The sequence below is a fragment of the Centroberyx affinis genome, unplaced genomic scaffold, assembly GCF_046629955.1.
Source record: "Centroberyx affinis isolate AG114_WGS23_722 - 3 ecotype Tasmania unplaced genomic scaffold, CSIRO-AGI_Caff_v1 ptg000221l_1, whole genome shotgun sequence".
In the NCBI taxonomy this organism is placed as follows: Eukaryota; Metazoa; Chordata; class Actinopteri; order Beryciformes; family Berycidae; genus Centroberyx; species Centroberyx affinis.
In genome coordinates this window covers 45,481-71,316 of record NW_027278910.1, presented here as the reverse complement: position 1 = coordinate 71,316, position 25,836 = coordinate 45,481, and the positions used below count along the sequence as shown (strand labels likewise).

At 43.1% G+C, this 25,836-nt stretch overlaps 1 protein-coding gene across 1 annotated transcript; it reads right to left on the bottom strand.

The window, feature by feature from the left end:
* Positions 1-935: 935 nt before the first annotated feature.
* Positions 936-6,031, bottom strand: LOC139663188 (EF-hand and coiled-coil domain-containing protein 1). The gene is made up of 9 exons (XM_071541764.1): positions 5,333-6,031; positions 4,301-4,727; positions 3,981-4,115; positions 3,333-3,412; positions 3,025-3,193; positions 2,551-2,704; positions 2,241-2,354; positions 1,356-1,425; positions 936-1,232 (listed from the first exon to the last, which is right to left on the bottom strand). The coding sequence occupies exons 1-9, from the start codon at positions 5,898-5,900 to the stop codon at positions 1,075-1,077; spliced, it is 1,875 nt and encodes a 624-aa protein (XP_071397865.1). The 5' UTR covers positions 5,901-6,031; the 3' UTR covers positions 936-1,074.
* Between the last annotated feature and the right edge of the window lie 19,805 nt (positions 6,032-25,836).

Below are 25,836 nucleotides of genomic sequence, written 5' to 3'. Positions count from 1 at the left end.
CACTCTTTCAGCCCTGAGTCACTTCTTCTTCTCTCATTTTAGGATGTTGGTACATCAGAAGCAGGGATGTAGTGGAGGGCAAACCCACCTAAACTCAGGTTACTCTCCTGTTTTCTTTTGCAGAATAGAGATACTGCAAATCTTCACTCAATTATTTTCTGAAAATATCGATTGATAATAAATATAATTGAACTACATTTATATCAAAGCACTGGTGTGTAGAAGTGAAGAAAAATTTTGGTTCAGATCCCAAGACCTCAAGTTATATTTCTGATCAAAAATTAGGAATTAAATCTATTTTAAGTAGGCCCTGGCATAACATCACATTAGCTGGTGGCACCACATGTAGTCAAACCATTAGTTTCACTCCTTTAAATACTAGTTTGATGGTAGTTTTGTTTAAATTGGAATCATAGCAGAATTTTCAATAGTAAACCTCACACTATATTTCTTAATTAAATAATTAAGAATGTAATCATTTTAACAGATATTTAACAGCATCTTCAGTTTTTGCAGCCATGTTCAATACTCAACTTTGAGAGGTGTGTCACAGCACTGCAGTGTTGCTTGGATGATATTAAACCACCGCTTCAATGTAGATTTCCCATAAAAAAAAAACTGCAAATTGCTGAGTTAGGAGCTGGTTGATCCACTAATAGTGGGTAGACACATTATACTTTGTGTGTCTCAAGCTGCAACAGTGACTTTCTGAAGTAATTCTCTCTCTTTTTTGCATGGTCTCTCGTTTTAGGACAGACACCATGTAGCACAACACACAGTGTCTGTGAAATATGACTTTGACCCTGAGCAGAAGACTCCATTTAGCTTGCACATGACAGAGCTCCAACTCTTAAGCAGAGAGTCATGAGATTGAAAAGCATTTAATCGCTAAAATTAAATAAATACAGTATAGAACGCCAGTAGATGCAATCAAGTAAATAAAATTAATCTTTAAATACAAAATCTGGGATACACAAGTGGGTCAAAGATAAATACAGTTGATTTCTGTGCAGGATACAGTGTCAAGCTACAGTACAGGATAAGTGCCATGTTAGTAGATGGAGGGTGGATCTGTTAGCAGGAGATGAGCAGAGGGCCTGAAGACGACGGCAGGCGTTTCTCCCCCTTCCCTCCTCCTCCTCCTCCCCCATCGTCCCCTCCGTCTCGAAGGAGATCGCTGGAGGACAGCTGGACGCAGAGGGCCTCGGCGACCTGGAGGACCTGGGACGGACCTCGGGGAGGGGGGAAAGCGGGAAAAAAAGATAAGACGAAGAAGAAGAGGAAGCCAAGCAGTGTTCCATTCCAGTCCGTGCAGAATATTTGGGGGGATGGGAGGGATTGTAGAGGAGGCCTACCATGTCCACTCCGACTGCACATGTCCAGAGCGTCCATCAGGATCTTCCCCAGAGCCCTGCGGGATACGTTCTGCAGGGAGAGAGAGAGAGAGAGAGGGAGAGGGAGAGAGAGACTTTTTGATCTTCTTTAATGAGACATCTCGCAACAAAACAGAGAAAAAAGGACCTAAACCCTCCATGCACACAGACACACAAGCAAAAATAATGTCTACAGTGGCACTGAAGAGGTGAATGTGTATGGTTGAGGGGAACAGTGGAACTGTGAGTGTGTGTGTGTGTGTGTGTGTGTGTATTCCAAAAATGTCACCTACAGAGACATTTTGTATTCACATGCCCCTTCTACTTTGCAAAAAAAAGCAGCGCTGCACTGTATGTAGCTTGATTTGAATACCCAGCCCACAAGGTTGCTTCTACTCCACAGCTTCCCTAACCAACTTAACGCCAACTACAATATTGTTGCAGGGTCTTATCCTCCAACTGCATTGCACTCCACTGTATCACTTACAGTGAGAGCTTACAGACAGAGCCACTGGATGCAGTTTACCTCAGTGCCTTGAGTTTTATTACACACTCACCATTGGGATTTCTAGCAAAAAGTTAGCTGATCTTTAACAAAGAGAATGGAAATGCATCATATTACATTGATCTATAAGGCTCCCTGTTCCTCACATCTCTACTGTGTTCTAAATCCAGTAATTATCCCACCAGATCACAGGACCGCCTTGATTTAAATACTGAACCAGACTGGTTTCTGATACAATTGCGTATTTGCTTTTCTGTCTTATGAATTTTTTTTTTGTTGTCAGGTCTTTCTCGGAAACCTACCTGAAAAAAAACACAAAGACGATCAGACAAAAGTCGAAAAAAGAATGTGTGTGTGTGTACCTTGCTGCGTAGCTGCAGCAGGAGTGTGAGGGCATCTGAGAGTTTCTCCTCCAGCAGAGAGAGATGCATCCTCTTCTTCTCCTCCGGCCTCGCCTCCTGCTCCGCCTCAGGCCTCTGGCAAACGGGAGCGAGAATGGATGGACGTCAGACAAGGTAAAAGTCAATTCGAGTCCATTTCTCTTTGATAAGAAATGGTGGAAAAGTTGTGTTTCTCTGGGGTGGAAGGGTTCTCACTACTTTGACTTGATCCAGTAAAGGTCGACAAGACCGATGGAGGAAACTGACTGATCTCTCTCTCTCTCTCTCTCACCTGTTCCAGTTCAAAGCCTCTGTTGCCTTCTGGGTGGTTTTGGGTTTGACCCTTTCGGCTACAGCGCCCCCTGCTGTCCTTGGAAGTGCAGATGAGGTTTTTATCATGTAGATGACTCTGAGAGAGAAGATGGTGGACCACGGGGTTCTGACATCTGGAAGAAGAGGAAGAGGAGTTAGAGGTGTGTGTGTGTGTGTGTGTGTGTGTGTGTGTGTGTGTGTGTTTCCATGCTGAGGTAGTCTAAATGTCCTCACAAGGATAGAAAAATTTTAACAATCTTCCAATGTGAGAATATTTTGGGCAATTTTAGGATTAGGATTTGGGTTTATGGCTGAGATTAAATTTAGGATTTACATTAGGGTAACAATTAACTTTAGGCATGTAGAGGTTAGGACATGAATGTAGTCAGTGGAACGTCCTCACAAGTAAGTGGTAATACAAATGTGTGTGTATGTGTGTTTGATGTTAGCTAACCCTTTGCCACAGCCGTGCAGCCGATTGATGAGCTTCTTCACCTCCAGCAGGCAGCACTGTCCCTCCTCCCTCCTCCTCCTCACCTCCTCCTGCTCCTCCCTCCCCCTTTCCTCCTCTTCCTCGTCAGAAGCAGCTCTTCCCTCTACTGCTCTTTGCAGACACTCTGCATCTGGAAAACAGTGGAAATAGGATATAAATATGGCAGTGACACGGTAGATAAATTAAAGCTGACATATTTGGCCTAGTTTGGAGACAGCTAATCTGATCTCTGTCTGGTTCAGGGATTTGTCGGTTTTCCTGTCACTTACCTGTTCTGCTACAGGTGTCATCTGCTCCCATTGGGTGGATGGGTTGATGGGCGGGGTCGGGGATGCAGGAGCAGCGGGATCTGAGGGTGGTAAAGGTGGGACATACCTCAAATACCACGGCAATCAGCTAATACTCTAGACTGTAGACTGCATCTCTGCGACTCTCTCTTTTTGCATGTGCGTGTGTGTGTGTATTATTGAATGCCTGTAGCTCCATTAGCAGGTTCTGGCCTGTCTACTGAAGACAAGCCTTGCTCCACTCTGTTACCAGGCAGCGAGACCGTTTATGTAATACACCCAGCTTCACTCTGGCTGTTGCACATCATGATACAGTAGCAGGGTAGAGTAGCTGTTAAAGAGACCATCCTATAACAGGCTGGTCACAGGTCAGAGGTCACAGGTCACACCCAAGTCTTTGTTGGTGTGTTGTTGAAAATTAACCCCAAATGCCTTAAACCTCCACAGCCTTATTCAGCTCAAGTGTAACTTGTGTAACTTAACCTGTGGACTTCAGCGCATTGAATTTCAAATCAGTAGGGCAGAGAGGCAAATGCTGTGTAAATGCATGCACAAACACACCCATGCACCTTCCACCATGCACCCAAGAACACACACACACAAACACACACATTCACAGTGTCTGTGTACCTGTACTGGTGCAGTTCAGTCTCCAGCTGGGTGATCCTGGTCTGGAGCTGTGGGACACACTGGGCCTGTTCCTGGATCAGCCGAACTCTCTGCAACCCCAGCCTCAGGGCCTCCCTGGCCTCCTCCGCTCGCCTCCTGATCGGCAACCAATACCATCAATCCTTCCTTTTGATGTCTATCTATCCCTCCATTGAACCATCAATCCCTCCCTCCATCCGTTCCTCCATGCCTTCCAAGTGCGCATAACAATTTTTACCTATGAAATGACGGTCAACTTTAAAAAGAATAGAAAACAAAGAATAACTCCAATCATAACTGACCTGATCTGAGCGTTCTCCTTCCGCAGTGCAGACTCCACCCCCTCCAGCCTGCGCGCCTCCTGATAGGCCCTGCACAGCTCCTCCTCCAGCCGCCGATTGAACTTGATGGCCTCCTCCAGCTGTCCGTCACGTGAGGAGCGGATCAGCTTCAGCTCCCTGAGCAGGGGGTCCCTGATGTCCCGCCTCCTGGCCGCCCTCCTCGCCCCGTCTCCCCCTAGTTGTCCCTTCATTCTGTTTGTTGTTACCAGTTTCCCCAGTATGAGGGAGCTGGAAGACACCGTGGCGTTGAAGCCGGAGGGAGCGGGGCGGCTGTGGTTCCTCTCCCGTCGGAGCGCCACCTCCAGGGCCAGGCAGCGAGCATCGCTCCCCTGCAGCGCACAGCGGAGGTCCTCCACCAACTCCCTCAGGGCCGCTGCCTCCTCTGGAGCTAGAGGAGAGGAGAGGAGAGGAGAGGAGTGAGAGAAGAAGAGAAAACAGAAGCAATGAGGTGAGGAGAGGAGCAGAGCAGAGGAGAGGAGCAGTTAAACCTGTTGAAGTGAAATCATACCAATAGGTTATGGATGAATTCTATTCATTTCTCAACAGATCATCTGTCCCATATAGATGGGATGTCCTTCCTACAGTACTGGAGTCATCGAGCAGTGGGGGCCACCCTCCATGACCATACAGATCAGACATCATAGATCAGGGGTTCCCGATCTATTTCAGATCAAGATTCCCCCAAATAGATTCACATTAAAGCCAGGATCCCAATTTGACAAGACTGCATCCCACAAGGAGCCCCATCTGACAAGATGTTTGTTGGAAATCACTTGGCACAGAATTGCATAATCTATAACAGAGGAAATCCTGAGAGGTTATCTCATTGTGATAACCAGGGAGTGAAATAGTAGTGAAATTAAACTATGCCTCATTTAGCTGGGAATCCCCTGGAAACCCTTCAAGGACCGCTGATGGCATCCGGACCCCAACTTTGGGAACCTTTTAGGTGCAATAGAATATGCAGCATAGAAAGACAATGCACTAAAATACCTGTCTCGTGATCTTCTGCACCGGTCCGACCTTTAATCGACCTGTTAACGGGCCCGGTCTGGTCCCTCGTCAGGTCGAAACTGACACACTTCCTCCGCCGGGCGCGCGGCCACCGGAGCCGAATCTGGCGCTCCACCAGCTCCGTCTCTTCGGTGACGGGCAAGCGCCAGGCACTGTCCCCGGTGCCTTTACGCGCGCTGCGCACACGGAAATACCCACAGAGCCGGGAATGGAAGTCTTTAAAGGACAGCGCAGAAGGAAGCCCCGAATACACATCCCTGAACTCATCCTCTTCTTTCTCTCCCTCCTCCTCTCCGGCGAGCCCCAGCACGGCGCAGAGGGCAGTGAAATCCTCCGCCGACACCGTATCGTCCCGGTTGGGGTAGGCCAGGTGGTGGAAGACCTCCTGCAGGTATTGGTCTATTCCGGTGGCCAGGACGACGATTTCGTTCTCCACGCCGGGATCGGGGCAGTGGTGGTGGGCCAGGGCGCTCCGCAGCCACTCGCTTTTACGCGCTGCCCGCGGACAGGGCTGGACGCACGGCAGAGTCACCGCACCTCGGTCCATCGTTAACGTGGTTTTCTTTAAGATGTTACCGAGTTTACAAAAAAACCAGATTGGGTGTTCCAAAGTTAGTACCGGATGTAATATACAGCCGAATTACGCAGAGTCATTCCCAGGAAACCTCACCTTCGTTCCTCAAGCCATCAAGTCAGGACCGGCATCTGATCTCCTCTGGTGAAAAAAGCCCCAATTAAGGACGCGCGTTCCCGACTCCACCCTTTTGGGCTCTGACAGCGGCCGTGTGCGCGTGCGCGTGCGTCTGTGACTGTGCCAGAAAAATGCTTTTCACATTATCCAGCATGAGCGTCATTTGGGTATTTTGATCTCCGCTATAAAGGAGATAAACCATCAAGCAAAAGATGCCACAAAACAGTCTGTGAGCCATGTCTTTCATTTCACATTAGGGGAAGCATTCAAGACCAATGTTCCCTGTAAGCTGATAGTTTGCTGGCCTAGTTCTAATAATTTATCAAATTGATCACATAATAATATCTTGTCAGTCATCAGTCATTGCTCTACTTTGTCCCCAGAAATTTAGTCCATACAAGCGGGAAGTTTCGGCAGTAAATGATATTAGATGCAGGGACTTTGTCATAACTTAGGGCTTTTGTGATGTGACAGCCCTGTCATCCAGTGGCAAACACAACAAAAGGGTCCAAAATGAGTCATGGTGGGTCTCAATTTGCATCTTTACTGGAATTTAACTTAAGTGGATCTGAGTCACCTCCTGTGCCACAGAAATAAGAAAAAAATGAAAGGACACCTGATACTTTGGCGCTTTCCAAGTGCAGTCGCCCACCGCTCTCGCCACCATTATGCACACACATAGGCTACCTTTACTTGGAAGTCAACTGTGAATCCAATTTCAGGAAAACGAGTAGCTTCCAGCGGAAATACCTTTCCCCAACCTGACCTCACCACTCCTCACACACCTGACAGCCAAAACAAAGAGATACCAGGGAACACCCACCTACGCATGACTAGACTACACTACAGAATACTACACTGAACTATACAGCACACTACACTACACTGAACTACAGTATACCACACTGTATATTACACTATACTGAACTATATTACACTACACTACACTGAACTATACTACACTAGACTACATTATTATACCATGTAGTATACTACTATACACTGAACCATACTACATTACACCATTGGTTCTCAAGGTGGGGTCTGGGGACCCCCAGGGGTCCTTGAGCGGGTCCCAGGGGGTCCCCAGCAAATTGATGAATCGTTAAACTTCATTTACAAGAAGTTAAGACAATTAGAGAATGTAGAAGAATGACTGTTTTGATCATTGTTTCTCTGTTATCTCTCTACCTACAATACAGATAGTCATGGAATTCTGGACAAAATCATATCTAACAATAAAAATATTCTCAGATTTGGGTCCGAGAGACAAAATCTCAATGGTGGACTGTCCAAATGGGGGTCCGTGGCTCTAATGTGGACTAAATTAGGGGTCCTTGATATGAAAAAGGTTGAGAATCACTGCATTACACTATACTACACTGCATTAGACTGAACTATATCACACTACACTATACTACACTGAACTATATTACATTACAGTACACTGAACTACAGTATACTACATTGTATATTACACTACACTACACTGAACTACACTACACTATTATACCATGCAGTATACTAATATACACTGAACCATACTACATTACACTATACTACACTGCATTAGACTGAACTATATTACACTACACTATACTACACTGAACTATACTAAACTACATTGTATTACACTATACTGAAAAATCCTACATTACACTGCACTATACTACATTACACCACAATATACTACACTACACTACATTACACTACACATACACAAACATACAAATAATATAGCTTTTTGTTGTAATTTAGGAAATTTGCTTTGTGTAGGCCAGCATAAAAGAAAACACATTTCAAAGCACACATGCCTCACATTCACTTTACCATAACACATGGAGAAGTATAAAAGCTAAAGATATACTAAACTTTTAATACCTTAATTATCAACGGGCCTAAAAATGTCCAGTGTTGTTGGAGACCACTGTTTTCAGTCTTTACCCACCCACGCCACACACACACCTACAGTATGTCTAATGCACTGGCCAGTAGGTGAGTCATCCAAAACACACAGACTCATAGAGGGAAACTTCAGACAATGTTTGGTCTTTGTTTTGGAAGTCAGGACTAATCTGCATATGGGAGAATTTCAAGTCTCACAGTGACTCATCAGGGGGGTTTTACATTCGGAAAGGTGTGTGGCTGTTCTGGTTGGGGCCTACTGTGCATGTTGTCAGAGGCTTAATGTACCCTCCCCAACACACACACACACACACACACATACAAACACACAATCATAAAGATATCAACTTTTGGACCCTTTTTCATGGACATGTGGAGACAAGCCAAGCTTAGTGGCAGTAATCTTGTTGGATCCTCTAGCAGTGTATTGGAAACTGTGTTTTTCATTCCAGGCTTCCAAGGGACAATCTGTGATAAGAGAGTCATGTTTTTGTTCAAAGTCGGGCACTAAGGACAGTTTGATACTACATACTATGTTGTGTACTATGAATTTATGCCATAAGGATTTCTGTCAGGCCAAAAAGGTGGATAAACTGTATTCTTCATAAAAATGTGGGCAAAGCGAGTTTAGCTGGGTTTACCTTCCGCTACGTCCCTGCATACATACACACACATACCATGCCCACCCACAAGGACCGGTGAACACCCTTTGGTGCTCTTATTATAGTTAATCATTAGCTGTCAGAGAGAGGCTGGGGGGGGGTTTAAACCTGTTGTCACTCATACCTGCAGCCTCACACCCGTTCCCAGCGGCAAATATCCCCGCTAGAAACGGGTCGAGCGGATCAGTCATCGCTTGAGGGTTTCATAAAGAACATTGCGTCATGGCAGCTCTGCGTGTTGCTGTTCTAGCTGAAGTGCCCTGTACTGTAGGTCGACCCGCCCTCCGATTTCTTTTGCATAGAAGCTCTGGGTTTTCTTTCAAGATGCGTCGACTCCACGTTGATCACCGCGAAAGAGAGCGCAGGCTTATGCAAAACACATAATGGCTGTTTTGGTGAGGGATAATCCGTTCTTGCTGTGTGTGTGTACATGTATTCCTTTGAATGTGTGTGTGTGTGTGAGTGTGGGGTGTGCATGTGTGGGGTAATTAGTAGTTAATGTGTTGCTTAGAGCTAGTCCATTCAGGCCTGCTGTCAGCCCGCCTCCCTCTGAGAGCCCAACCTCCAGCTGCTGCCTGCTCTGGGTGAAAGGGCCTGATCTGAAAATGAAAGGATGGAAGGCAAGTAGAGGGGTGGTAAATAAGGGTGAGGGGTGTGGGTTCGGGTCTGGAGGTGTGTGTGTGTGTGTGTGTGTGTATTCATGCATGCATGCCTCCCTGGCCTGTCGTTCACCTTTGAGAGGAGGAGTCAAGCAGTATCAGTAATTGATAGCGTTTGGGTTAAAGCTTTGTGTTCGCTGCCATATGGCCCACTGGGGGTCAACAATAGACAAAGATAGCCACACACTCCCAACACACACACACACACACACAGCACTCCTTTGAAGTGGTGAAACTGAGCGATACGCTGCGCCCAGTTCACCGAGGGCTCGTCCCAGTGTAACCCTGCTGGGACGTTAAGGTCTCTAAACGTTGAGGTCGCAGATACTGAGCCATGTCAAGGACAGGATGGGGGGGTGTGGGGGGGGTCACACACAACCATCTACATAGTTCCTGTACAGTGTGGCTTTACAAAGATAGAGTGATACAGTGGCTATACAAAGTCTCCATCCCCCTTGGCGTTTTGTGCATTTTGTTGTGTTGCAAAATTAGTGCAAAATACATTTATTAGGAACTTTTGGTCGAGAATCTATGCAAACTTTTTCGATCGACGTGGAATGGAAATTCCATAAATAATGGTAATATCTAGTTTGGAAAAGTAGTCATCCCTTTTACTCATGTGGGCTGTAATTTCTCACTGGCAAAAACATTTAATAACAAACAGCATAGTATTCATTCTTAGTAGTTCGTAGTGATAGTACTTTGGAGAAAGAAAGGTAAAAAGGGTTCAAATTGGGTCTTACTATTACCTAAAGATGGGTAATAGTAAGACCCAATTTGAACCCTTTTTACCTTTCTTTCTCCAAAGTACTATCACTACTCCCTTCAATCATCTTTTGGGGATTTCAGGGTGTAGTTTGGAGCAGTGTGGAGTAGCTGTGTCACAGATGGATGGCATTTGATTCCAGTTCCTCTTGTTTCAAAGAAAACATAAACTATCATCCTTCCATCATTATACAATAAAAGTACAGAGGGTTCACTTTTCAGGAGATTTTTTTCTGTCCAATGGTTTCATTGACATCCACAGTAAAGTTAAAGAGCAAGTTCACTGATACTGCATCCTCTGTTCTTGTCAATACTTTTCAAAGCCACTGTATGTTAAGTGAGTGTGTAATCCCGGCTTTATTTTTGTGATAGAACAAACAAGCTGTTCTCAGCAGTGCACAACCTCTGAGTGTTTTGGTGATCTCACTGCTCTGTGTGCTCAGGTGTGGCTATCTGGAGCGTCTGGAATGGGACAATCGCTGACCTAAATCTCTCAACAAAACTCAAACTCTGAAATGTCAAGGACACTTTAAAAAACGCAACCAGCTAGGGGAGAGACGGCGCCAGGGATGGGAGTGAAAAGACTCATTCTCACAGTAGGTGAGAATGAATAAAATGGTGAAAAGTTGAAAAGGTAACAGAAGCAAGTACACAAGCAGGGAGCAAAGAGGAGGGGGAGTGTACAATTTAATCACATGTGGAGGAAACAACAGATTTATTCGATATTACATTTTAAGCAATTTAGCTGCCGCTCTCCACAGCAACTTTCCAAGAGTCCAACAGTAGAAACTGCTTTAATTCCAAGAACACCAAAAATGAAGAGCAACCAAAAATAAGGAGGTCAAAGGTCAGGGCCTTAGTGCCCTTACAATATTCCTGTGACCAAAGATGACTATGCTATCACCTGTAGCCTCAGACTGGCAACAGATGACAGTGGCAACAGATGACAACAACAAAGCAAGTACATCAAAGCAGACAAACAGAAAAGTCTATGAAAGTCCCCCAGTCCAAAGAGCTCTACAGTGTCCAGATGGTCAGACATCCTTTAATGACCCGCCGTTCAGTTATTTGTTGTTCGTCATAAACTGTGCACATTAAGGCACCCAAAGGACATCTGTCAACTTTAAAAGGAAGCCACAACCTCTCTGTGTGGGTGTGTGTAAATGTTATGAATTTGTGTGCGAAAGCAAACAGTCCTCATGTGGTAGAGTGCTGAGGTCCTGCTTCCCAAACACCCTCATTCAGTCTAATCATACCATCTCTGATAAATGAGGTGTGTGTCAACATGCACCTTGACATGAGAAATTAGGTTAGAGCAGGAGGAGGGTCGGAGTGCACTGTTTGAATGGAGATGTTGATTTATGATCTGTTTTTTTGTGTGAGTGTGTGTGTGTGTGTGGGTGCGTCAGGTTGTAAACAGAACTGGAGTGTGTGTGACAATGTAAACATTTCCTCATTCCTGAGATATTAAAGGAGCGTTGGCCTACCTTTGAGCTGGTCTGTGCAAGGTCACAGGAGACACATACATGCATGTACCTATGTGCACACACACATACACACACCTACAAACCTGTGTGCAAGGTCATGGCTGACACTCATACATGCATGTATATACGTGCACACACACACATGCACACAAAACCAATTTGCCAGCTGCATTCCTGAGGGCCAGTGAAGAGCCCGGTTTAAGTTTAGGGAAAGCAGATGAGGCATGTGGCTACAGGTAGAGCAGCAGGTCTGAACTGCTACATTCACACTCCTCCTGGAATCACAGTGTCTGGGTGTGACCATAGACACCAACACATCCCACTGTATCCTTCCCACATGCACAGGACTTTACTAGACTTAACTACTGCTACTGCTGCTGAAACTACTACTATTACTCCTCCTAAATAGCAAAAATGCCAGGCATCAATTAAAAACAGAAGAATAAAACAGGTGGCGGCATGATGGCCCGGTAGTTCTCACTGTCACCGGGGTTTGATTCCCATACCGGTCCATCCAGGTGAACTGGAGACTCTATATTGCCCACAGGTGTGAATGTGAGTGAGTGTGTTTGTCTGTCCGGACCTGGACCCTGAATAGGAATAAGCTGGTAAAGAAAATGAATGAATGAATGCATGAGAATGAAACGGGGAAATCAAATAATAACAAAGAATAACATAGGCCAAGACTAATTATGTAAAAGTGTCTTTGAGGAAGTAAAGATACTGTGGGGCTAAGACAACAAAGCCAAGGCCCAGTGATCTTTGGTGTTTAGCCTTCATTTTGATCAGTAAAAGGAAATGATTTTCTGTTTGAGAGGTGAGGTGACAACCAGTCCAGGATAGTCCCGGAGACACAAACTTAATTAATGGCATGATCCAATTGACTTAGGAACTGCAGTCCACATACCCAAAATGAAGTGGTGTTGGTTGCACACAGGCTGCATTTGTCTACCTCCAGCGACATCTAAAGTGCGTTTGTGACACTATGTCTGAATATATGTTGAAATAAAAACTTAGTTGAACTAAACGAGCAAAATATTATAAATTTAGCAAAGTAACTCATTGACTTTAACTTTTGCTAGCATCAGATTTGCATTAATGTGTGCTGGGTCTGGCTGCTACTGCAACATTCCCCTGCTCTGTCAAAACCTGGCTTCAAAGACATGCCTCCCCTCATGAAAAGAACTACAGTAATCCTATAATACATTTAGAAGAATACTGCGCAAATATCACAGCAAAACTATACCCTATATATAATACACTAAAGGAATTATAATAGTATTATCATAGTGACACCGTAGGAGACAAAAAAAACCCATACCTTAAAGTATGATTAGCTTACTATAAACTCACTACTGAGTACCACTGGCACACTATAAATCCCTATACGAATATTATAGTGATTTTTCATTAGGGCACCCTCCTGACCCCCTACTCCCAAACTGCAACAGGGCTACAAACATTCCCAAGGCTCGCTATTCCTACTCATCTTTATGTATTCACCTTGGCCATGTTCAGCGAGCACACACTGGCCAAACCCCTGCATGCTGTGATTGCTTGCTTATAGGGATGGCAACAAGTTTGGGCAGCTTTCATGTGGCTGGAGGGCCATGTCTTTTTCCCTTGCCCCTCCACCCCTGTTCAGTTTGATTTTTATTGTTCAAGCTCCCCAGTGACAGACAGCAGAGTCACGGCTATTGAGGCCGTAATGAGTTACCAGTCATGAGCTTTGTTAATAGTAGGGATAATACAAGACAGCCATTAGTCTATAAATAACAACATAAAAAAAACCCCCCCAAAAAAACAAAAGGAGATGCAGCGGTAAGTAGAATATGGTAAGTACAAGTATATTTATAAATGTCTATATGTCTATGTCCTACTGGTTGTCTCTTTTGTTGTGGCAGGAAGTGACATATTTAGCAGCCAACACTGCACATTCTCTCTTTTCCTCCAGAATGAGAGGGGTAATTTCTCCCTTTCTGTCAGACTTCTGTCAGGCAATTCTTTTCAAATTTTGGAAAGAATTCCTCCCTAATATTTCTGTAGTTTTGACATTCTGTTAGAAAGTGTAATTCTGTCTCTACAGCTCCCTCATCACAATGACAGCACAGCCTGTCCTCTCTGGGCAGCCAGGTCTGCCTGTGTCTGCCCTTCTCTATTGCCTACTTAGCGTTATAATTCACATTAAACTGAACATTTCCATTGATGGTGAAGTGAGACAAAGTGAATGGGACTTATACCGTGTTCCGTTTGGTGTTTATTTGTCTGCAGGGTTCCCACGCGTCCTGGAAAACCTGGAAAACAGTTGACCAATTTTCCAGTCATGGAAAACACATGGAAAATGAGAGAAAAAGTAAAATGTCCTGGAAAATCTTGTGTTGTCCTGGAAAATTATTTCAACATTCTCCTATTTTCCTTTAGCTGAGAATGAACTACTAGGCTATCAGAGCTCCTAAGTTATGTTCAGGATCATATTAACGTTCTGGTAGTTTATGGACGGGAGTATTTTAAATAGGCTCCTCTCGGTTATGTTGTGGAAATGCTGTGAACACACCCCCAAGTCACGTCACATGGTAGCATGACATTACAACTTAAGTGGCTGAAACTCTGAAGTTACATTATCCTTCAAATGTAAATATTGGTCACTGCTGGCTGGTAACTGTGGTAGTTAGAGATCAACGTTGCTTTCTTCCCAACTTGTTTTAAACGGTTGAATAATGTTAAATTGGTTAGCATGTTTGGTTCAGTTGCTAAAGTTGACGTGCTTGCTAGCTTGTTATGCCTGCAAAGGTTTAAGGTTTGTGATTCAACTCTGGCTAGAAGCAATGGTTTTATGGAGTTTCTTTTGTGTGTTGGGCATTGTTGAGAGAGTTGGATAACCGGCTAAATACAGACTAACGGGACTTTTTAGCTGCGACCAGCAGCTCTATAGCTCGCTCTGTCGGTCGGTCAGTTGGTTGGGCGGTCAGTCGGTCAGTCCACATACATTTTTGTATACTCGCTACTCGCTACTTTTGTAGCGGTAGCACACAGTGGGTGTGATTAGCCTCGTTAAAGACTTAATACACTTAATATTACTAGTAAAGGGGCTAAGTATGGTGTGATAAACTGATAAGAGTCAGTGGCAGTTAATAATCCTAGCAAACTCGACTCCAACTTTGAATCGTACATTTAGGTATGTAAAGTTCAGTCTAGATTTGTCAGTAGGCACAATTGGAGGCTACTATTTGTGTTATTGGTGTTCAGGCTATTCAGTTATTGGTGTTCAGGCCGCAATGGTTAATATAATTAATAAGAAAAAAAGGATTCAGGTTATAAATTAATAATAATGATACATTTTATTTACATAGCTCTTGCCAAGCATAGAGCACAAAGGGTTTTCCAAAAGAAACAAAATAAAATACAATGATGGAATACTATAAAAAAAAAAAATATATATATATATATAATAATATTAAAACAGAACATTAAAACAAGTTAAGAAATAAAAAAAAACAACAGTAAGAGACGGGAGAGAAAGTAAGAGAAAAAAGAGAAAGCTGAGTTGCCCAAACCATCATTGTAACTTGGTTATACTAATAAAGTGAAGTGCTGTACATCTGCAGGTGTGTTTGCATTATTCTATGATCAATTTTTCATAATTTCTAAGCATGTAAGAGATTTTACAGCCATAGACTGCACGTCTTTAAAATCAGACTTCCACAGAGAGGAACATATTAATGTATGGCGCGATCCCTGTCTGTCATACCAGCTAGATCATCACTGAAAATGTCCTGGAAAAGTCCTGGAAAATTATCTCTAGAAAAGAGTGGGAACCCTGAGACTTCTTAAACTGCTCTACCAGCTTTTCAAACTTGTCATTTCCCCTGCTGGTCTGCATGAACTGTCTCATTTCTTCCTTGTGCCTCTGGGTGATGGCTCCTCTCTTCAGGGCCAGTGATTTCTGTTTCTGATTTCGGTTTTCACATTGTTCTCATGTCGTTCTTGTGCACGAACGACCTCATGGCAGACCACAGCCGAAAACATGCTGAGCAAGCAGAAGTGGTCAATAATGATGACGACTATGGTGAAAATCAGGCTCCAGCCCGTTCCCAGGTCGTCCAGGGCTTCCTGAATCTCTGTCCAGCCGTCCAAGGTCACCAAGCGGAAAACTGTCAGGAGGGCAGAGCCTAGGTTTCCCCATCGCTCAGGATCTCCAGTGTCGGGGTCTCCAAAACAGCAGCATCCAGTCAGGGCGAAGATGAACATGAATGCAATGGCCATTTATCATGGCCCGTGATACAGCTCATTTTCTTCACGGTGTTGAACAGAGTTTCCAGCCAGAACTGGAGACCATGGAAGAAGGAGACTGTTTCCAGCAGGTGTACACAGCGACATTCCTGAATAAAACCAAGGGACCCGTCAGCGCTGAACACTCCTGTGCTGGATAACATGGGCAGGAAGGACCCAACCAGGGTGACGGCATCAAAGACCTGTTATACCCGTTCTTCCAGTACTGTACGGGTTCAACATACACCTTCATGAGGAACTCCATGGAGTATATTGTGAGGAAAATGTCATCTACAATCCCGAAAAAGCTGTAAAATGTCAATTTCAAATGATAATGTTTCCAAAATGAGACACACAGCATCCAGGATGATGGTCAGCACGATCAGGCGAGTGAACAGTGAAGACTCAGTCATACTGCCGGTTAGGGATGGGAATTGATAAGATTTTATCGATACCGATTCCATTATCGATTCCCTTATCGATTCCTGATAAATTGTTGGGTGGAAAAAGAGTACATACAGGGTTATTAGCGTTAACTTACTTTTATTTTTTAATCTCTGAACAGAACATACAGCATATACAGTAAACCACACAACATTTTAAATAACCTAAGGACAAAACTAAAAAATAGGTAATAACATGTTAAATTAGTGCTCCTTTTTTTTTTTTTAAAAAGGGTATTACCTGGAACCAAAAATAAAACTGACATATAAAATCAACAATTCTTCTGTAGAAAATAAATAAGCATGTCTATCTAATAACATTTGAACATGTTACTAGAATAAATTACAATGCTCGTTTTTAAAAGGGTATAAGCTGGAACCAAAAATAAAACTGGCAAAAAATACAACCAAGTCAAGTGCAAGTCTGTCAACATTTCTGAATCAACAATTCTTCTGCAGAAAAATAAGCATGTCTACTTTCTCTGGGAGGATTTGTGATCTTTCTGGGCTGATTGTGTCTCCAGCCGTGGAGAACACCCTCTCAGACGGGGTGGAAGACGCCTGAACACATAAATATTGTTTGGGCAAGATCTGACAGCAGGGGCAGAGTGTCTCTCTTTTGCCACCACCAGAGGGCAGTGTCAGCTGACATGGGGATGGAAGGCAGGCCTTTGTAGAGCTGGACTTCTTGATCCACTCTCTCTGTGATGGACAGGGTGTTCTGTTGCATTGTTGTCTGCAGCTCGCTGTCCTCCTCTGCAAACAGTTCCTCCAAGGCTGTCTTGCATTGCTTTAAGGGTGGAGTCTGAAATTAAATGGACCATAACCAAATGGTTTAGTTTGAAGTTTAATATTTGAATCCATACCATCTATGATCATCATTGTCTTCTTCTTCCTCCTCCTCCTCTATCACCCTGCCTCTGTGTCTGTGTCTCTTGTTGCTCTGACAGCTTGAGAAGAAATTCACCATATAAGTACCACAGAGCCAGAGGAAAGGTCTCACAATAGAAATGTACTACAATCAAAGGGATTGTCAAATTCAAATACCTCTTCTGGGGCTGCCTCTGTAGTATTTGCTGCCACTGCTGCTTCCCTCACCCTATCCCAGATGGCATCCCTATCCATTTTAGATTTAAACCTGGGGTCCATCACTGTGGCCTCCTCCAGGAAGGTCTGGACATCGTCATCCTTAAGTTTAAAATGGAAGACACATCCATGTATAACACAAAATTAGAAAAAAAAAAATGTGACGGAATGTGAATATCCTTTAGTGTCTGTGATTAACTGTCATATTCATAAATGATAAATGAATAAATGTCAGTCACTGTACCTTGTAGCGTTTGGAGAGATCGTTCCAAATCTTCTCCTTGATGCTCCTCAAGAATGCGGAGTCCTCCACCTGGACTGTAAAATCACCTCAAAAATAGGGAGGATTTTGAAACCAAAACGGGGAGTCTGGGGGTCCTCCCCCCGAAAAATTTGAGTTTCAGAGACTTCATTTCCTGCATTCTGGTGACTTTTAAAGAATGAAAATAACAAAATAAGTACACTGCAACGTCATTTTTATGTTAAATACTTTTAATTTTAAGAATCTGACTAGGGCTGCAACTAACGATTATTTTCATTATCGATTAATCTGTCGATTATTTCTTCGATTAATCGATGAATCGGATAAAAAAACGAAAACAAACTCTATTTCCATCATTTTATTCAAAAAACAAAATGTTATTCCAAATTGACAATATTAACACAAATAACAGACCTAAATGTATGCTATACAACACGTGCAAAAGATATATGCTCGTTTTTTAAATTAAGTGCACAAAAAATAAGTATTTTTTACATTGCTTGAACGGACCTGAGCTGTTAAAATAATAATAAATTATAAATGATAAAAAAGAAAAACTTAAATCACAAACTAAGTGTTAACAGGCTTTGCTACATAGCTTTAACAACAGGCCATGGACTAACACAAAAAACATACCTAAATGTATGCTGTACAACATGTGCAAAACATATAGGCTCGTTTTTTTATAAAAGTGCATAAAAAAACAGGTATTTTTTATGTTGCTTGAACGGACCTGAGCTGTTTAAACAATAAATTATAAATGATAAAAAAGAAAAACTTAAATCACAAACTAAGTGTTAACAGGATTTGCTACATCAAATAGCTTTAACAACAGGCCAAGGACTATGGAGGCAGATTGTTTCTGCAGTAACACTTTCTCACACACTCTCTCTCTCACTCACACACACACACACACACACACACACACACACCCTCTCTCCTCTTTCTACAGGAACTTTGCATTGCAATGCAAAAATGTTAGCATGTCCACATGCTCCTGGCTAAGTAGGACTTTGCTAGCCTGGCCAAGATGGGATATCTATCCTCGTTAGCCTTCCACCAATGTAATGGACTTTCTTCCTTGGCAAGGGGCTTCTCTCCAAAGTATGCGAGGACTTCATTCCTCACTTGGCTGTGGAGATCCTCAGATCCCCGCTCTCTATTCTCTTCTTCCCTGCTGTTTTCGGAATCGAGGAGTGAGTCAAGTAAAGAGACAGGAGTTGTAGGTTCAGCAGCTGTAGTAATGGTGGAGGTGGCACTGGTTTGGTCACAGAGACTGTCATGCTGCTGCTCATCCATCTCCCTTCTCACTCCGAATGCCAGTGTTTGCACTTTGGTTTGCACATTCAGGACTTCATCAGGTGTTAGAAACTTAAGTCTTTTGAACCTTGGGTCCAAAGCAGTGGAGAGGATCACTGTGTTTGGTGCCATATCTGAGAAAAAAGTCTCTCTCTTCCATCGCTGTTGCAGCTGCTCCGTAGCAGTGAGTTGGAAAGCCCGCACCGGGGCTAACTCGAAGGCAGCACTCTGGGTGGACTTCAATAGCCTGCAATAGTACTGCAGAGATTGTTATGTATTTCTCCCCACTCATGAAGACAGTGGCACATTCAAAAGCCTTAAGGGCTGTGGAAAGCTCTTCCAGCAGGTTCCACTGGTCTGGTTTCAAATCCAGATACCTTTTGCCCCTCTGTGTGACAGAAGAGTCAGACAGCGTTGCTGTTACAGGCCACCTTTGCTCAAGCAGTCGGCTTATCATGTAGAATGTGCTATTCCACCTTGTGCTGATGTCCTGAACAAGCCTGTGCTCAGGTGTGGCCATTTGTTGCTGTTTCTCTTTTAGCTTGTTGCAGGCTAGCTCGCTTTTTTTAAAAATGTTCCACAAGACATCTTGCAGCCCCAATAGCTTTTTCAATGCTTGGGTGCTTCAATGCAGAATTTATCACAAGTTGCAAGGTATGGCCAGTGCAGCGCACAGAGGACCACCCATGCTTCTCCTCCAGTATGTTTGCCGCAGCCACAACATTGGCACCGTTGTCATGTACAATGGCGATAATTTTGCTAGGAGGAATTTCAAACCTGGCTGCTACCTCCTCCAACCACTCTGCGATGTTGGATGCCATATGTCTGTCCTGCAGTGGCATGGTGGTAAGGCAAATTGACTCCATGTCCCAATCATCTTTGATGTAATGGCATGTGATGCCAAGGTAGGCTTCAGTGGCTACACTTGTCCATACATCAGTGGTGAGAGCAATATGTCTCTTGATATTTCCTCTCCACCAGCTTAGTAAAATGGGTCCTTGAGGGAAGAGTGTAACCAGGGTGGAGGGTGTTGATCATTGCTCTGAAGCCATCATCTTCAACCATTGATAGTGGCCTCATGTCGGTGACAAGCATGTTTAGGGCACTATCTGTCAAAACAGCTGCTTGCTGTGGTGTGCATGGCGCTTTATTCCCCATCAAGTAGCCACTCATGGTGCGTTGTTTTTTTCTGAAATGAGAAAGACAGTATGAGTATGTATAATAGCACAATTTACATAAAACTCAATACATGCCTTGTTGTTTTAGTTAATAATTGCTTATGTAAAGGCCAGTAACCCAAAGGCCAAGTACAGACAAGACACTACAATTTTTTATATAAATATATATATATATATATATATAACAGATATGCTCCAAACGCAATTTGTCCTAGCTCACTCCTTACATACAGTACAGTGTCTCACTCCAACCTAATTTCAGCAAATTAACACTTTGAAATAATCATTAAATCAATCATTAATCATTAAATTGCCATAATTGTAATAAGTGATTAGTTCTACCGGGTAGTGTTAATTAGTAAGTAAGTAAGTAAGTAAGTAAAGTTGATTTCTAGAGCACATTTAAATACAGCTTAAGCTGACCAAAGTGCTGTACAAAAGAACATTAAAATATAAGGTAAAAAGTAACAACAAAAAAAAAAACACAAATAGAAACATACCAACGTCAACAATAAACAACAAGGGACAAAATACAGAATTATAGACATGACTACAGATTGAATGATTAGTGGGCCAAAAAGGCCAGTGAATAAAAATGTGTCTTTAGCCTTAGCTTGCTAGACTAACGTTAGCTATACCGCCTCTGCTCTACCACTGACGTTAGCCAGCTAGTTAAATACACTTGTCATGCAATATTGAAGTAAATTTGACTTAATAGACCATTCAAGCTGGATCGCGAGCAAACACCGGCTATTAGATAAACGAGAAGAACTAACTGTTACCTGCTGTGAGACGAACGATTCCTCACTTCAAAACGCAACGTATGCCATGGGTCTAAAGTCGTTTAATTAATTAAAGATTTTGTAGTAACTTACCCTGCTGTTGAGCCCCCTTCATCCATGGCTCCAACATGTTTTCGTTTCAGGTGTTCTCTCATTACCGTGGTGCTCCCGTGCCATGCAAGTTCGGTTTTACATAGTTTGCAGCGAACAAACTTTTTACTCGAATTTAATGTGAAGTGCTCCCATACTATTGATGATTTTGGTCGAACAGTTTTCTCCGCCTCCGCCATGTTTCAAATGTTTTTTTTTCATGAAGTGACCAGCTCCGCCATAGACATGTGTATGAGCTCCGCGACACAGCAGGTGACGTAGCCAGCTCTGCGACCCAACGAATCGATAATGAAATTCGTTGCCAACTATTTTTGTAATCGAATTTTATCGATTTCATCGATTCATTGTTGCAGCCCTAAATCTGACCCCCATGCTCGACGGAAAAATCGACGCAGCAGATTTTACAAAACGCACGCCCCTTTCCTTTAAAACTTTCCGTAAGAAAGCAGAATTCTTCTTTCCAGGACGTCTGAAATTTACACGAGTGTCTCTTTCTCTTCGAACTCTCCATTTCTCTCTCCGTCAACAAGACAGTCACTCACTGAGGAGGACGAGGCGAGCAGCTCCCTTCGCCATGGAAACGATACATTTGGTGTAGCTGTATTGTTGTCCAGTAGAATTTTAGAGTTGTAGGGCTTATACTGTACACGCTGTACAGTGTCAGAAACTGGTTGTGATAACGAAAAGGAAAAAAAGGTGTGAAAATTTGTCATAAATCGGGAGAAATACGGGAGAATTGTGACCCCGGGAGGAAACCGGGAGAGGGCAATGAAAATTAGGAATCTCCTGGGAAAATCGGGAGGGTTGGCAAGTATGTGTAAAATGGTCCTGCAACTTCTGGAGGATGGGAAGAATCTGGCCACAGGTTGGACTTTTGTCACTGGAGACACAGAGCGTGGACATGTGCAGCACACGCATCAGCTGCACAAACTCCTCTGCCTTCCTGAAGTCCTCATTGTCCATTTTGTCCAGTCTGCAATATAAATAATTATATTGCATAAGCAAACTAAAACGTTTTAAATAAGCCATATTGAATTATTCACATAATCCCCCCCCCACCTTATACCTGTCCTTCTCCATCGGCTTTCTTAGCCGTGGGTCAATAGCTGCAGCTTGGATGGCGGGGAACTGCTCGAAGAATCTCTCGATCATCAAAAAGAGAGAATTCCATCGTGTCTTCACATCCAAGCATGTGCTGGGGCAGGTCTGAAAGGCAAACACACATCTATATTAATAGCACATCACACTTGTATAACAATAAACAATATTATTACCATTAGTTTGTTATCATTTATATTGACCATCATCTGTTCATTTATCATCATGTGTTATTATCATTGTATGTTGGCTATAATCTAAAGAAAGTATTGAAATGTATTCTTACTGAGGAGTGCTGCTTCTCTTTGAGGACTATGTTGGCCATGTGGGATCTGTTCATCCATGCGACCACGGAACAGATCCTTGCCGCCCAGTTGGAAACTGCATTGCGGTTGTATAGCTTCTGTGCTCCCAGGTTCAGTGTGTGGGCGAAACATGGGAACTTGACCATGTGTAGCCTTCTCACTGCTACATCCATGTTGGCTGCGTTATCGACGGTGGCTGCCACAACCTTCTCTCTAACTCCGAACTCCTCCAGGATCCCGTCGATCTCCTCAGCCACAGCTGGCCCTGTCTGCGCTTGGTACACCGCTTTAGTTTTGAGGACCTTCTCTTTTATGTGACGTTCCCTGACAGAATGCAGTGTTGCTGTGAGGTAGTGGTCCTGACTAAAACTTGTCCATCCATCAGCAGTGATGGCTGCCTTTGTTACATTTTTTAGCTCCGAAATACGACGCGCTAGCGGCGCTGCTGGGTTGAGGGTAGGGCTGGACGATATGGCCAAAAATGTTATCACGATATGTTTTTTTATATTGATCGATGTCGATAATTATCACGATATATATTTCATAATAATAATATTCAATTTACAGTTTTAAGATTGTTCTCCTTAGGACAGAACCCTAAAGAAACCAGGAGGTCAATTATGGTTTATAATATACAATTATTTATTATCAGAACGAATAGGTGACAAACATTCAACAGAACCAACATGGCTTTACGTTTAACACTGAATAAATAAAATAAAATAATAAAATAATAAATATGTAAACAAATGCCTTGTTTCAAACGTCTCTCAAACATTTTAGAGATAGTATACTGAACATTGATTAAATAAAATAATAAATATGTAAACAACGATTCCCATCACATCAAGTGCCTTGTTTCAAGCGTCTCTCAAACATGTTAGAGGTAGTATATTGAACTGAACATTGATTAAATAAAATAAAAGCTTAAATGTTGAGGATGATTATGCTACTGTTGTATTCTTTGAATATTGCACATCAAGTGCCTTGTTTCAAACATCTCCCAAACATTTTAGAGGTAGTATACTGAACTGAACATTGATTAAAGAAAAGAAAAGAAAAACTTAAATGTTGAGGATGATTATGCTACTGTATTCTTTGAATACTGCACAGTCTTGGCAACTTCACTGCAGGTTTCTTGCAAGAAAGACTAATCTGTCAACTGTCTCAGGCTTTAAAGTTGCCCTATGGCAGGACACAATGTTGCCACCTGTGCTAAAAACACGCTCTGAGGGGGAAATGGTGGCAGGTATGCAAAGGTAGCGTTTTGCCAGGCAGCTCACTCTGGGAAAGGATGTTACATGGATCTTCCACCATGCCAGGGGATTGGTCTCACTGTCTGCATCGGGAGCTAGCAGGTAGTTGTTCAGTTCAGCTTCAATAGCCTGCTGTTCTGTAAGACCTGATGTGGTGCTGGTGCTCCTGCTTCTGCGGCTCCTGCCGCTCCTCCCTCTTCCAACATCTCAGTCATGGCTCTGGCTTTTATGGTGTCAATCTTCTCCTGCTTTATGTACTTGGTCTTGAATCTAGGATCTACCAGTGATGCCATGTCCAGGAGGTCATCAGTGATCGTGTCATCATATTTCTCGTTTAAATATTTAATGACCGCTGTCTTGATGGTTTTGGTTAGCTCACTGTCATCATTGTCATGCTTTAACACCTCCTCATTGAAAAGTTGCAGGACTGGTTTGAGGTAAGATATACTGACATATTCTTCCCCAGAGAGGGCATCGGTGAAGTCTAGAAGTGGATTCAGTGCCTTGTGGAATGACTCAAGGACATCAATATCCTGCCACGTGGGAACCAAATGCCTGGTCTTTTTGTCAGCTGACAAGACCTGTGCGATGGCCTTCTCTTGTTCCAGCACTCTCTCTACCATCTTTTGACGTGACCCCCATCTTGTAGGCGACTCTGTGACCATCTTGTGCTGGGGTAGTTTGAGCTCCTCTTGAGCTGCTGCCAGGTCTCTCTTCTTTTTCCATGAGTAGGAGAAGGCACTGACCACTCTTTTACATACTCCAACTGCTCTTTCGATCCTCTTGTCTCTCCCACTTCTCTCTGAAGATACACAGAAAGGCAATATAGAAAATATGTTAAAAACGACTCAGCAACAGTCACTGGTGACATGAATAAAAAAAAATATCACAACACTACACTAGAATAGCCAACACTACAATTAAATAAAACTAATAGCATTTTAGAATACTGGGCAGAGGTAAAATAGTTGATAACATGAAATGGCTTTTGAAACTCTGAACACAATGGGATCTGTAATCTAAACAACACAGACTTGGGTATCTACCATTACAGCTGATGAATGCTGCCAATTAACAGGTTGGTTGACACTTACTAAATGCATACAATGTCATTAAGGTAAAGATTAAATAACACCAGCGTTATCCTTTAACCTATTGACACCTTAATGAATAATAAGATAGTAGGCCATTGTGGCGCCATGGATGTGGTACAGTTTATCATTTTGTTCAGAATTGGTATTGCTATCTATGACACCCCCCATAATATATTTTTTGGTGTTATTTGAATATTTCTTTGGTTATTTGAACAGTATTTTGTGACTTATACAGATTGCCTGCAAGCTCACTGCTCTTCTTTGGACATACCAATTTTAGCCAGTAGGTGGCAGTAGCCTTACAGGGAAATCATTCATAAGCCTTGCATAGACGTAAGCCGCGACAGTGTGAAATAAAGTATAGCTAGCACAGTAGCAACTGCTTGTGGCTACGGTCACCTAAAACAATATCCCATTTGTTGCTTGCAGAATCTTTTATTAAAATATGGGCACCTGAATCCTGAACCGTGTCATCATTCAAAGTGTGCAACACCATAAATAATTATAAGATACATGTACAAATGTTTGAGTTAATAGCTTAGCTTACCAATGGCTAGATGGAGCCGGTGGCCAAAACACTGCAGTCGAGTCCAGTTGTTTAATGAAGCGGCCTTCACGATGTTTGCACCACTGTCAGTTGTAATGCACACCTGGCGGTCCTCGCTGAGTCCCCATGACGCGAGTGCCTCCACAAGCCCCTGGGCAATTATCTCCGCGGTGTGGTCGTCTGGAAAATATGCCGTTTGCAGGCATCTGCTTTGAAGATTCCATTCCTTGTCCACGTAGCGTATCGTGAGACTCATGTATGGTTCGGACGTGCGACTAGACCACATATCAGTGGTGGTAGCGAAGTGCGTGACATTTCTGAGCTGCTCTTCCAACTTTCCTCTACACTCTGCGTAGAGCTGAGGGAGTGATGTTCGGGAAAAATATTTTCGCCCAGGCAGCGTGTACTTAGCATCCATGACAGTCATTAGCTTCTTGAAGCCCTGTTTTTCAACCGTGCTTATAGGCATCATATCTTTGGCGATACAGTACGTAATTGCACTGGTTATTTCTTTGTGTCGCTTCGATTTCTTTTCGTATGGGGTAATAGCTGAAAAAGCAGACACAATTGTTGATTGTCGAACT